At 32.4% G+C, this 13741-nt stretch overlaps 1 protein-coding gene across 2 annotated transcripts in view; it reads left to right on the top strand.

The window, feature by feature from the left end:
• The window catches only part of DACH1 (dachshund family transcription factor 1), a 422897-nt gene that overhangs the window by 306525 nt on the left and 102631 nt on the right, over nucleotides 1-13741 (top strand). For both annotated transcript variants that reach the window (XM_019652152.1, XM_019652151.1), the window contains exons 5-6: nucleotides 2441-2576; nucleotides 6438-6572. In XM_019652152.1, coding sequence (XP_019507697.1) covers nucleotides 2441-2576; nucleotides 6438-6572 — 271 coding nt within the window. The remainder of the gene's footprint in view (nucleotides 1-2440; nucleotides 2577-6437; nucleotides 6573-13741) is intronic.

The raw sequence follows: 13741 nt of genomic DNA, 5'->3' as shown, positions 1-13741 counted from the left end.
TAATTATAGTTGACATACAGTATTATTCAACATCAGTTTCAGAAATACAATGCGGTGGTCAGGCCTCTACATCAACTATGAAGTGGACTCCCCAAAACGACAGTCCACACATTTTAGACTAATCCAAAAGCTTCTGAAGTTCAAGAAGATATCTTTCCAACAAGATTCTAATATGCATTTCAACTTTTGAGAATAAAATTTAGTTGACTTTTTTTCTTGTTTGTTTTTTGTTGCAATATTGTTTGATTATGTAAACCTATTGTCATAAAGTTTCTTAGGGGATTATTTTTTTATTCCATGCAGTATATAATGGGAAATCATGTTATGCATGAATCTTGGAAGAGGGCTTGTCCATTTTTTCTGGTTATTTTAATTTATTTGTCATGCTCCTTAAAAATTAAGCCTCAGCATGTCTGTTGAAGATGTTTATTGACAATGTCCAGGATTAAAAAAATGAAAAGGATATGAAACAAATGCTACTCAATCTTGAATGCATATTTCAATTACCTGGAGAGCCTTAAACACTACTTATGTCTGGACCCCACTTCAGACTCAGTATATGTAGGGTTGCTGTAAAAAAGTACCACAAACTGAGTGGTTTAAAACCACAGAAATGTATACTCTCACATTTTTGGAGTCTAGAATTATGAAATCAAGATGTCAGCAGTATCATGCTCCTTCTGAGATTCTAGGTAGAATCCTTCCTTGCTACTCCATAGCTTCTGGTGGTGGCCAGCAATTTTTGATATTCCTTTGCTTGCAGCTGCCTAACTGCAATCTCTGCTTTCAACTTCACATGGCATTTTCCTCTCAGATCTTCACAATGCCTTCTTGTAAGGACATCAGTGATGTTGGATTAAAAGTACCCTACTCTATCTAGTATGACATCATTTTAACTAATTACATCTGCAAAGACCCTATTTCCAAATGAAGTCACATGTATGAGTCCTGGGGATTAGGACTTAGTCTTTTCTGAGGACACAGTTCAACCCAAAGCACTCCAAAAGCCAGAGTCTCCAGGAGTGAAGCCCAAGCATAGACAGGTTTAAGAACTTCTCAGGTGATTCTAATGCAATGCAGGATTGTGAACTATCAATGGGCTAGTAGAACCTCTGAGACCAAACACATGTATTACTCTCGTTTTCATTGGTAGTGGACAGCCTTGAGCTTAGTCTTGGATTTTCATGTTACATTACCTGTTCGTATTCCGAAATCAGCCTCCTACAGGACAATTATGTTTTACAACTTTTTTTTTAATTTTTAAAATTCTTCTCTTCTAATATTTGCACTTCTTCACCCTAATGAGGAATAATTTATTTTTTATCATGTAGAAGATTATTTCTAACCTTCCACATTTTTGTTAATTATTGAAAAGACAGTTCTTCAAGGCCTATGTGTGTTGATATCTGAAAGTATAGATATCTTGTTGCTCAAAAGAGAAAATGTTAACAAATGAGTATCTTATTTCTTTTTTTGTTTTTTTTTTTTTTTTAGCTGAGCCATCCTGCTACCTGTTGGCAGCTCAGTGGCAGCTCAGCTCAGGCCAGGAATCAAACCGCTAGTTGCTCAGAGCTTGCGCTCTTGAGTGAGCTCTTAACCAACTGAGCTACTTGGCCAGTCCAGTATCTTATTTCTTAATCCATAGCTACATTTACAATAGCTCTTGGAGACAGTTATACAATATATTTACTTGTTAGTCTAATGGAAAAGGTACAGAGCTTAGAGGGGGAGATATGAAGTGGAATCTGGGTGTTAACAGAATGGTTAAGGAAACAAGATACCAAGTTTCCCTGGGACACAACTAATACATGTTTTATAAATTTCCCTTACTACCTTAGTGTGATTGAGCAGGAGCTAGGGGTAGTAGGTAGTTTCAAAATTATTAGAATCAAAGAAAATTACTCCAATGTTAAATAATCGATTTCTATGATGCCTTAAAATGTGCCCATCCAAGTGTGTCCAGAGCAGTGCCATGATGAAATAGCTGTTAACAACTCCTCTGGCATCATTATTATGGTCTGTCATGTTGATAATTTTTGTGCTAAATGATCCTTAGACATTTGCTGAAGTGATATAATATATTTAAAGATTTCTTTAAATTGATAATTGTCTAGAATTGAAACCTGCTTTGTTCTGTTAATTCTTTGTTGTCTGATAGGTTCTAAACTGGTTGTGTTCTTTGGCCTGTCATTTTATCCCAAGAGGGGACTGACAGGTACCATAACTACAGTGATGCTTACCTGTACCTATAGAACCAATTTCCTTTCTAGTCGTTCCCTGCTTTGGATTTGCTCAAGATAAAAGGTGTCTTTTTAGTACAACTAAATGTCAATGAAAAAGTGTGTCTTTTGTCTTCACACTTTTACAGGATTAAGAAAAATCAACATTCCTTGAATAAAGGTCCTATGTATTTACTTCTTTTCTTCCCATGGTGCTGTAGGAGCGCGTTCCCGACAGCCCCTCGCCTGCCCCATCTCTGGAGGAAGGCCGGAGGCCTGGCAGTCACCCATCATCACATCGCAGCAGCAGTGTGTCCAGCTCCCCGGCACGGACTGAGAGCTCTTCTGACAGAATACGTAGGTCTCATCCTTTTACTTGTCACCATCTTCAACTTTATTAGGTGCAGCTGGCTTTTCTAATCAAAATGCCCTCATTCCAAATAGATCTCAGATGTATCATGTTCTGAAGCTCTGCAGCAATAGCCATCTCTCAAAATTATGTTTCCCAGTTTGCAATATCATGAGGTATGGTACTACATTAACAGGTTTTGATATAAACTCCCTCTCTTTGAAGCCACACATAAAGATTTGAGCTATGAAACAGAGAAAGTAAGTAACCTTCTAGATTATTTTCTGAGGTAAACACCTCCAACTCTCAAATATCTGGTGCCTAAGTGTACTGTTTATGGATTATTCATCTTTATTCCTTGAATCCCACCTGGTTTTTTTTTGTTTGTTTTTTGTTTTGAAATTCACTCATTTTTAAAATTTATCCTTACATTGATAAAGATATACACAAAGAAGAATTAAAAATAAAGAATTCAAAACAATTGGTTTAAAAAATATTTCTTGGTCATTCAAATGATCAATAGATTAGAGTTTGAAATTAATTAAATTATAGTGTTTGAATTAGTAACAGTTAATAACACATATTATTGTCTATATCATTATTATCAAAATCTAAAGGGTAGGGCTACATATTATTCCATGATCACATCTTCAGATATTTAATCTTGATCCTCATGGCCAAGAAAATGAATAATAAAGTTAAAATGCCAGTCTATTAACTGGTTATTTTGTGCCTGTACAAGAATTGAACATTGTTTTTCTAATAAAATAAACATATGAACGGTGACTCTTTTGGTTGATAAAGCCAATATTTATTGTATCCTTTCCAGGATTTAGTTATTATTTTCTGAAATTATGCTTAATATAATCTTCATTTAATTATACAACATTTATTGGAATTATTTGGTTGTTGAGAACATTTTCACAATAAGAAAATCATTTCCTAAAAAGCATCTTTGTAAGTTATAAACAAATATTTGCATGAAGCAGAAATCCTCAATATAGATACTACTGAAGTAGATAACTTAAATATTAGGTTGAATTATATGTAATAAAATTATTTTAAAAATTATATAAACATAATTCCAAACATAAATACTTGAATTGGCTTGTCTACAACATATTTCTCTAATTTTGTAAGAGATGATTTTATCTGTTTACTAATAAAATGGATATATCAGTTGACAACTATTCTCAAACAAATGCTAATCCTGTAGCTGGTAAACTCCAGGTCCCACTACTTCAAACCATTTCTCAGATAAAATATTTTCTGTGTGCTTTTGTGCTATACTGACACTAGAGTCAGAAATTTAATGATGAACATTTCATTTTATTCTAATGCTTTCATAAAATATTGTCATTGGAAAGGTACTGTCCTTTTAGGGGAAAAAAATTGATAGTAATTAAATGGAAATTTGGACAAATAGGAAAGATTTTATCTTTCATGATTTTTTATTAATCATTACATTCTTATTTATTCTTGATAAAAATAAAAGAGAAATTTTTGCATATGTGGTCTACCATAATAGTCCAAATGGAACTAAATATAGAGACATGTACACACACATTTGTATATATATGCATGCATACATATACATACCTGTGCATATTTATACATATTTATTTTACATGGTATAAAATAATTTTAGACTAACAAACATTTTAACAATACATAGAATTCTTGCATATTCATCACCCAGATTTACACAATCAACTGATCTCTCTGAAAGATACACTAATTAAAAAGCATAGTGCCACCTTAGTGTCCTTATCATAGACATTGTACTTCTTTAACTCAAATAGTTCACTGGTTATTTTCTACAAACAAGGAATTTCTCTTATATAACCATGGAACAATGATCAAAATCAGTAACTTAAGATTATTATGCTATTCTGTACACTATAAACCCTATTCAAATTTCTCCAACTTTCCTGCTAATAATTTGTCCTTTTTTTTTTTCTCACTAATATTTTTAATAAGATTTTTATTTTCCTGGTCCAAAAAAATCAATCCAGGAATTACAAGTTACAGTTACGTGTCATATTCCCTTAGTTTCATTAATCTGAATCAGGTCCACAGTCTTTTTGTCTTTTAATACCTTTACCTTTTTAAAGCATGCAGGCCATTTATTTAATAGACTGTCCCTCAGTTTGGAAATTTTTTATGTTTCTTCATGATTTGACTTAGGATATGCATTTTTAGCAGGAGTCATATAGACAGGATAGACTGTCCTCAGTGCATCATTGCAGGAGACATATTTCTCCAATATTTGTGAGGACTATCATTTGGTTATGGTGGTGATGACCGAATTTCTCTACTGTAAAGTTTCTTTTGTTTAATCTTTTTATATGCTAAGTATCTTGTGAGGAGATATTTTAACACTGTGTAAATATTACATTCCTTTTTTTTTTATCTCGCCCCATCTCCCCATCCTTTTTTTTTTTAAGATTTTTATTGGGGAATTGGGGGGATGGGAACAGTGCTGGGGAATTGGGGGAAGGGGAACAGACAAGTTGCTGTCGTTTTGTTCTTTAGTCTAGTTGTGAAGGACGTCGCCTCACTGGCCCATGTTGGCACCATCATTGTGCTCTTCCTGGGCGAGGCAGATCAGCCGCAGGCTTCTAGATGGCCGATCACTGCGGCTGCTGGCCGCTCACGCTGGCTGCTGGCTACACATGGCAGCCTATGGTAACCCACTGCCACAGGGGCTGCAGCCTACACCGTCGCAGGCGACTCATGGCAGCCCAGCTCCAGGTTGAGCTGTTGTTCAGCATCTTAGCTGTAGAGGGCAGTGTCACTGGCCCTCATATGTGGGATCTGAACCAGGGCCCTCTGGTGTCCCAGGCCAGTTCTTAACCATCGTGCCACTTGGCCGGCCCAATATTACATTCTTCATCAAACTTTCACTCCACTAGTTTTTGAATCTGACATTGATGATTCTGCCCTAAAACAATTACTACTATGGGGATTTCCAAATGGTAATTTCTAACATAGTCTTATGATATTTTACAATTCTCTATTTCCCAGAGAGAGTATGGTTTTATGGAATGATTCTCCCTCAAAAGTTTTGCCCAAAACCAAGATTTTCATGGGCAATTTATTAAGGAATTCGTTGACTGGTTTGCGAAAATCAGAAGGGTGTTTGATCTTCTGCTTTATCATTTCAATAGTGACAGGTTACACTTAATAGTTCAAGCAAGCAATTATTGTTTTTAACCATTCAACCATTCAATGGATGTTAATTGGGCACTTTTACTTTTAATTTGAGTTCAAATCCAATTTTTAAAGAAGTACTTTGATATCTATGAAACCTTGTGTTTTATTGAATATAAATATTCAAACAGTTGTTTCACTGTCTTAACTTGTTGAAATCTCTATTTGCCCTCTTATGCCATTAGAATTTATTTTAGGTTTTAACTTCATAGTGTTAAAGAGCATTCTAATGTTAAGATTGTATGTCGTTCTTGTACAGTTAAGAAAAGTTACATACTGGGGAGAGAATGTGATAAAAGCTTGACTACTTCATTGGTAGTGATTGTAGTGATATGGTCAAATAAGGAAATAAACATTCATTAGTATTCCAACCATATATGTGTGTGTGTGTGTATATATATATATATATATATATATATATATATATATATATATATAGTATGTGATATAAAAATAAGATAAACTAGTTTTATTTTCAATATTTTTCTATTTATCCTCAAGAATGATCATGGTTATGAATTCTGCCAGTGTTCTTAGAGATAGATTATAATTTGAAAGTTAGACCATTATATTTTTTCTTTTGAGTCCAAAATCTAAATAATTTATATGAACATAATATGTTATGGTGTTTTTTTCTTCTGTTCTTTTGTTGATAGCTGTTCATCAGAATGGGTTGTCCATGAACCAGATGCTGATGGGTTTATCACCAAACGTACTCCCTGGGCCCAAAGAGGGTGATTTGGCTGGTCATGACATGGGGCATGAGTCGAAAAGGATGCATGTTGAAAAAGGTAATATATGATTTATGTGGCCTGGCTTTTCCTGTTCAACATATGAATTCGATTTTAATCACAGGATGAGGTATATTTTTAGGTCACATACAAAGATGGCATATAAATATTTAAAAAGCTTACAGTATTAAGTAAAAATTAAGCCTATTCAACAAAAAAGAAGCATGAATGAAGACCTACTGCTTTTCTCTTATACAACAGGTAGATGTTAGTTTATTTTCCAGTACATTAAAGAAAGAGAATTGTTTATTTTAATCATTATCTCTGAGTTCCTGAAGGTATACTGTTTATCTTTCTCAACACCTTCAGGGACAGTTGTCATTTTATTTAGCATGATAAAGCAACAACAATATACAAAGGATTAATGTGAACATTTTTGGGTAAAGGATACATGGTCATGGGATCAATCAGGAAACAGAGCTGAATCTTAGACAATGTACTAATAGTTGTTTCAGAAGTGTATATAACAAATAACAAAGCCCACATTGTGCAAGCTGTGAAAATTTCCTATTTATATTTCATTTGTATCAACCTAACCTATTTTAACAGGCAAAAACTTGTATTTTCATGCCCCATTTCATGAAGAGCTTTCATGAGGAAATTAAAATATTTAAGTATTCATGTTGAAAATTTATGCCAGTACATGCAAATTCATGTTTTCAAATGGTAAGTTTTGAATTGTGAGTATAGGAGCCTCTCCACAACTTTTTCATCTTAATTGAATATTTAAAAATGTTATAATTATAGACTAGGTACTTTGACTATCTTTTTTTTTTGACATGGATATCAAATAATCAGGGTTATAAAAAATATTATTTCTTTGCAAAACGCAATACATAAAAAGCCACAATTAATCAACTTTCAAATAACAAAATAAACAAAATTGGACATTTAAATAATTAATCAGAAAGAAATGATTGGAGAAATCTAAGTTAAGGTGGGGCAGCTATTTTCCCCCAAAAGAAAGACTATTTACAAAAAGTAAAAATGCTTACATAAAACATTATTCCATTCAACATGAAAACAGCTCGGCTGAGCCCTTAGGGAAGAAGAACACAGTATTTCTACAAACTAGATTATCTGCATTGTGGAATGTCAATGAGAAAATAATAATCTTTTTTAGGTGCTACCATATCAAAATCTAGGCATAATTGAGAGATAACACCATGAAGACAACTTTCTAATTATTTATTTTGAAATTTGATAGTAGGCATTATTACTAAGCTAGGTGACCTATATGCAGTATATCAGTGGGCCACATGGCCTCTAAATGTCTAATTCTAGTTTTTCCACAAATTTTTCTTCAACAATGAAGAAAAGCTTTATGTATATTGTATCTTATGTGTGTTTTGGCATATACCTTTCATAGTTAATCAATCAAAAGCCTATTTGTGGAAATATGAAAATTGACATTGTGGGAAAATGTAAACCTTCATAGAAGATTTAAGTTTTAAGTAATAATATTTAAATATGAGAATTCTTTGTTTGGGCCAAGCAGCAGTCTCCACCAGTGTTCTTCAAAAGAATAATGCGCTACAGAAAATGATTTCTCAATTTTCCTATGGATGCCACATAGCAGGTTTCACTTAAAATGCATAAATGAGAAGTTCATTTATGATACACAATCACTGTCACGATAGTAGGGCTTAATTCTCTTGCAGAATTTGGTGGAGAAGGGCTGAGAGAGAAATTTAAAAGGCCAGAGCTGATAGTGAGGAGAACACCACTAAAGACATGACTAATAACATGATTAAAATTATGAATCTCACTGGAACTTTTAGCGGAGAGCTTTCTACAACCTGATGTTTCAAGTTGACTGGCCTATAATCTTCATAACTATTTCTTTTTTCAAGAGTCATTGGTTCTATCTATCTATCATCTATCTATCTATCTATCTATCTATCTGTCATCTATCTATCATCTATTTGTTTTTTTATATTATGTTATTATAATTTTGCCACCATGGAGTCTTTCTTGAAGTACCACATTAAATTGATCTAGGAACCTCAATTTTGGTTTTCCTCTGTGCCTGCCCAAAATCTTCATTACAACATTTGCCTTGATACTTGGAAGTTATTTCTTCATCGCTCTGCATCCAGTACTAGACTGTAAATTCCTTGGAGTCATCAGTGTATTACATTTGCTTTAAGCAGATTAGACAATCCAGACCTGGACTGAATTACTAGAAGATTCTGAGACAGTGAAGGAAAGTTTAAACAACTGTAAATGTTACACTCTTTAAGGATTAAAGGGAAGGCAAAATGTGGAATTACATAAACTTTAGAATGTGCATTTATATGAAACATTAGAATGTTCTGACCATAAATATACACAAAATCTTTCTATATCACTAATGGTACTTCTTATCACATCAAAGTTTTCAAATTAATTTTGCTGTCAGAATGAAGACCTTGACCATATACCTACAGTTTTCCTATATTTTAATACATATTTTATATGGAAAAATAAGTTTTATTTCAATATTCTCCCTAGAATTATACTACGACCCTTGAACTCATCTTAAGATGCCAAATGTAGTTATGTAATCATGGAAATAGTAATAGTAATAGGTATTGACACTGTTATAGTGTTTTGTTATATGTTGCTCTTTCTCTTGTATGTGCTCTCTTTTATCTGTTTTTCAAGACACTGAATTAATAGTAAATATTCATAGGCTTTCTAGATTGATACCGTCTGCTAAATTAAAAATTGTTTTCTTTCATGACTACATTTATCATGTGCCTTATACTAGTTGTGTAACTTTCTTATGACACATAGCCTTACTAAAACAAGAGACTTTATTTAGAGACATTTGTAGAGAAATTAATTGTATGTTTGTGTTATTTTTGGCTTGGACTTCTTATATGTAATATGCCACCTACTATTAAGTCATTCAAAAGGTAATTATTTTTAAGAAAACATTGATGTTAAAAATAGATACCAAAATCAAAATTGATTTGTATGCTGAGACTCATTGTCATCTAAAATCTTGAATATCAGTAACTTTTAAACATTTAAAAACATCCTTAATATTAAAAAGCTATTGACTCCACTCTATTAGAATATTTAAGTCATCATTAGCTGAAGGACTAGTGGCTTTACAGGCATTAGAATTTGGAAGTACTAAGTGCTGAGTAGATTAGTGCCTTATTTTTTAAGTAAAAACACTCTAATAGGTTTTTGAACGTAGAGGGAGTTTAATTAAAGTGCATTCAAAATATAAATATAAAAAATGAGTTAATGTATCAAGAAGTAATAGACATATTAACATTGTTTCAGCCATCCCTGTAAGGAGAAATGCTTTTAATATTATGAAGTTTAACTAAAATTGGGAGTTTATGAAAGATATGTGATGAGGAAATCTGTGATACAGCTCATCGCATAGGAGCTTGGAAAACAATTTAATGTCTTCTTACTTTTCCAAACAAATTCTAAGTTTTCTAGAGCTTTCTGAATTTAGGAAAAAAAAACAAAAATAACAAAACACTGTTGATCTTTTCCCTCAGTATAAATTATTGGATGCAATAGGCAGTAATAATTGATATTTGAATTGTGTGAATAGGCTGACTCTTTCTTTATGTTGAACCTCTCTATACCCCACATATTTGTCTATTGATGCTAATTTACAGTGTCACTCCCTCATGTATAAATTGTTTCTTGGTTTTACTTAAATTGCTGCTATTTTTAACATATTTTGAGCATATTTTATACCTTGCATGTAGTTTCATATGCATAGTTTTTTTGTTATTATGGAATTTATCTATTTTTAATTTACCAAAAATTAAATATATGATACAGATAGGCCTTTAGTATCAGCTTTTTCAATTATAGGTAACTTAAGCATTTTATAGTTAGACTAACTACTGAATACCTAATTTATGTTAGTTTATTTCAGTCTTGGACTAGGTTTACCAAAATGATGTAATCTAATTGGTAAATATTTACTGAATGCCAGATATGTGAAATAAGCCATATGAAATGCAAAATCTACTCCCTTCTCTCCCCTTTACTATAATTGTACAGATTTAGTTTTCTTAATATGTATTCTAATTTTTGCTATTGTTGAGGATTTCCCTTTATTTATTTATTTTTTTCATAAAAAATATGAAAACTTTCTTTCATTTGGTGGCACCTGCCATTTTAGGAGCAGGAATAATTTAATTTAAGAAGCAGGAAATACAGGGGATTTACTGCAAGCCATAAAACATTTCTCTGGTGACATATTCCTTTTTAAAATATATTTTTTCTACTCTTTCAACTACAACTGATATAACAATATTATATTAGTTTTATGTACAACATAAGGATTAGTCATTTATATAACTTATGAAGTGATCACCCCGATCATCTTTTGTGACATATCCTGTTTGGTGGGCAGTGCTCAACATTCCAATGATTAACATCCTTGTATAAAATGTTTTCATTTTGGTATCTGAATTTGAGAACAGAGCACTGAAGGCAGTAAAGTAGTTGGCAGAATGGCCATATTGGGATTTCCTCCCTTGATACTGTTTTATTCTTATCATCCAACCTGCCCACCATTTTCCCATAAAACATATTTTATAAATGGCTATGCTTTCAGTTTTCTTAAGTTTATGGAAATAATGTTTTTTGAAATAAATTTTTTCGCACATTTCTCATCATTTAAAATTCTAATTTTACTCAAATTAGGACTGAGTGTTCAAAAATGGCTTTCTATTAAATTCTAGATTAACATTACAAAAATGAATTTATAGTAAATATTATATACACATATATTACAAATCTGAACCTGTTAGTATCTCATGTGACTTCACAGATGTGCATAGAGTTAAAGCTTCCTTTTTTAGAAATTTCTATATTTTGACAATGTTAACACAAATATAGGGCTATTAGTCTTTTCATTTTAAAATTCTCCAACGTTCAACTTCTCCTTGGTTTTTATCCTTTAGATATAACTTTTATTGGCATATCTCAAAATCTCTTATAAAATATTCTCTTTAAATACCTACTCATATGACTTCACTCTTCAGTTTTCCAGCCTGAGAAATAAAGGTGTTGAACTTAATGCAGATGTTTTTAATTCTGCGATTCTTAACACGAGACAATAAATGTCTCTGAATTCCAGAGCTCTTTCTTAAGTAGATAGCAGATTTCCCATGCAAAGCCACAGCTCAAGTGACACTCTTAAGGCACTGGTTTTATTATTTTATGAATTATATTTCGAGAAGCAGAACTTTCAGTAGTACTTCAATGACAACTTAAGAAAACCCTTACTATGAGATTCCCATGACATACTTGTAGATGGTGGTCAATTGGTATAAAATATGGACTTTAGTGTTTGTATTTTTCCTCATGAACTTTGCTGCCTGTCCTGCCACACTGAACTTGCACATTTCTCAGACATCCTGTGTCCTTTTCCAGATGATTCAGTGTCTTTCCTTACCTGGGATCGGTATGTCTCCTTATCCATGCATGCTCAGCCCAAAATTCTTCCATTCTGAAGTTGTATCTTGTCATCATCTTTGTATACCTAGCACAGAGTCTGACAGTAGTGGGTACAATACATTTCTTTTTACAGTGAAATGAAATAATAAATGTCTGGAACACTTAACCATATAAATATTCCATGGAACCATTAGTATTATCAAATTAGTTAATGGGCATGTGGCTTGTTTTTATAGATGGGAAAATATACATGTTGGAACCACTTAATTAAAATATTATTTGTTTACAATTCATAATATCACAGTTACCATGATTTGTGCTTGATCCTAAATAGGAAAATTGACACCACAATATTTTTGAGAATGTATTGATTATGTATAACTACACTGTACTATACACAGTTTGGGAAGAAAAAAATTACTGAAGAAGTTATGTCAATCAGCTATATTCTATATCAATGATTGTGAAAATAATTGCTGGAATACATTTTTATATTAAAAATCTTAATTTCTTCAATACAACTTTATTGACCCTAAATATATTCAATAAGTGTATTGAGGAAAAACAAATATACTTCACTCTGTAGGAGGTATCGGGTATTAGAAATGGATGGGCCTGTACTAGAAATGGGCCTCAAATCAAATGAAATCCTCTCTGAGGGGCATGATTCCATCTCTGAACCACTCACACATGTCACTTATAAAATGAACTACTTTGATTTTATCTAGAGTAAAATTTACATTTTATAGGAATTTATTATTACTAAAGTAATATGAATATCATTAAAAGAAACAGAGCCATTTATTGATGTAGCAGACCTCAGTTGCTTTTCCAGGACATCCATAACTTTAGTTTGTGGTAATTCATTTGGATACTTAGTTGAACCATGTTAATATTTGCTGCTAATTTTCATGAACTATGTGCCAAAGAAATTTGAGAGTAGTCTTCGATACATTATATATAATAATATACATTTATAATAATTTTACTTATGGCCAGATAAAATGTCTTTTCCTCATGGATAAAACCTAAGAGACAATTATTCCACTTATTTGCTTTACTTTCTAGAGCCCTTTTGATAGGCACAGAACAACTCACTTCCTCATAAATTTATGTAGTCATATATAAAATATTAGCCAATAGCTAACATTTTTATAGCATTAAAAGTGAGGTAGAGAGAAAATTACTAGTTCCACGTATAAATTTGCTTCATATAATGATTCAAGAATCATTATAAATTCCTTTACCTTATGTCCTTCATTTTAGATGTATTGGCTTGATGAATTATCTCTATTTTTTTTAAGTTTATTTGCATATTGCCTAAACTTTGGACTCCTTTCTTTCTCTCTTTCTGTCTTTCTTTCTTTCTTTCTTGTCTTTCTTTCTTTCTTTCTTTCTTTCTTTCTTTCTTTCTTTCTTTCTTTCTTTCTTTCTTTCTTTCTTTCTTTGTTCTTTCTTTCTTTCTTTCTTTCTTTCTCTTTTTGCTAGTTTTAAGTTGAAATTTTACATAGTCTGGTGTGGAAGTGATCTAAAGGGGATTTGTACATTCTTCTATATATCTTTTTTTTTAAGATTTTTTTTATTGGGGAATTGGGGGGATGGGAACAGTATTGGGGAATTGGGGGAAGGGGAACAGACAAGTTGATTTCGTTTTGTTCTTCAATCTAGTTGTGGAGGACGTTGCTTCACTGGCCCAAGTTGGCATCATCATTGCGCTCTTCCCGGGCGAGGCAGATCAGTCG

Source organism: Hipposideros armiger, unplaced genomic scaffold (assembly GCF_001890085.2).
Source record: "Hipposideros armiger isolate ML-2016 unplaced genomic scaffold, ASM189008v1 scaffold_174, whole genome shotgun sequence".
Lineage (NCBI taxonomy): Eukaryota > Metazoa > Chordata > Mammalia > Chiroptera > Hipposideridae > Hipposideros > Hipposideros armiger.
The sequence above is the reverse complement of the archived record's forward strand: the minus strand, read 5'-3'. Positions and strand labels throughout refer to the sequence as shown.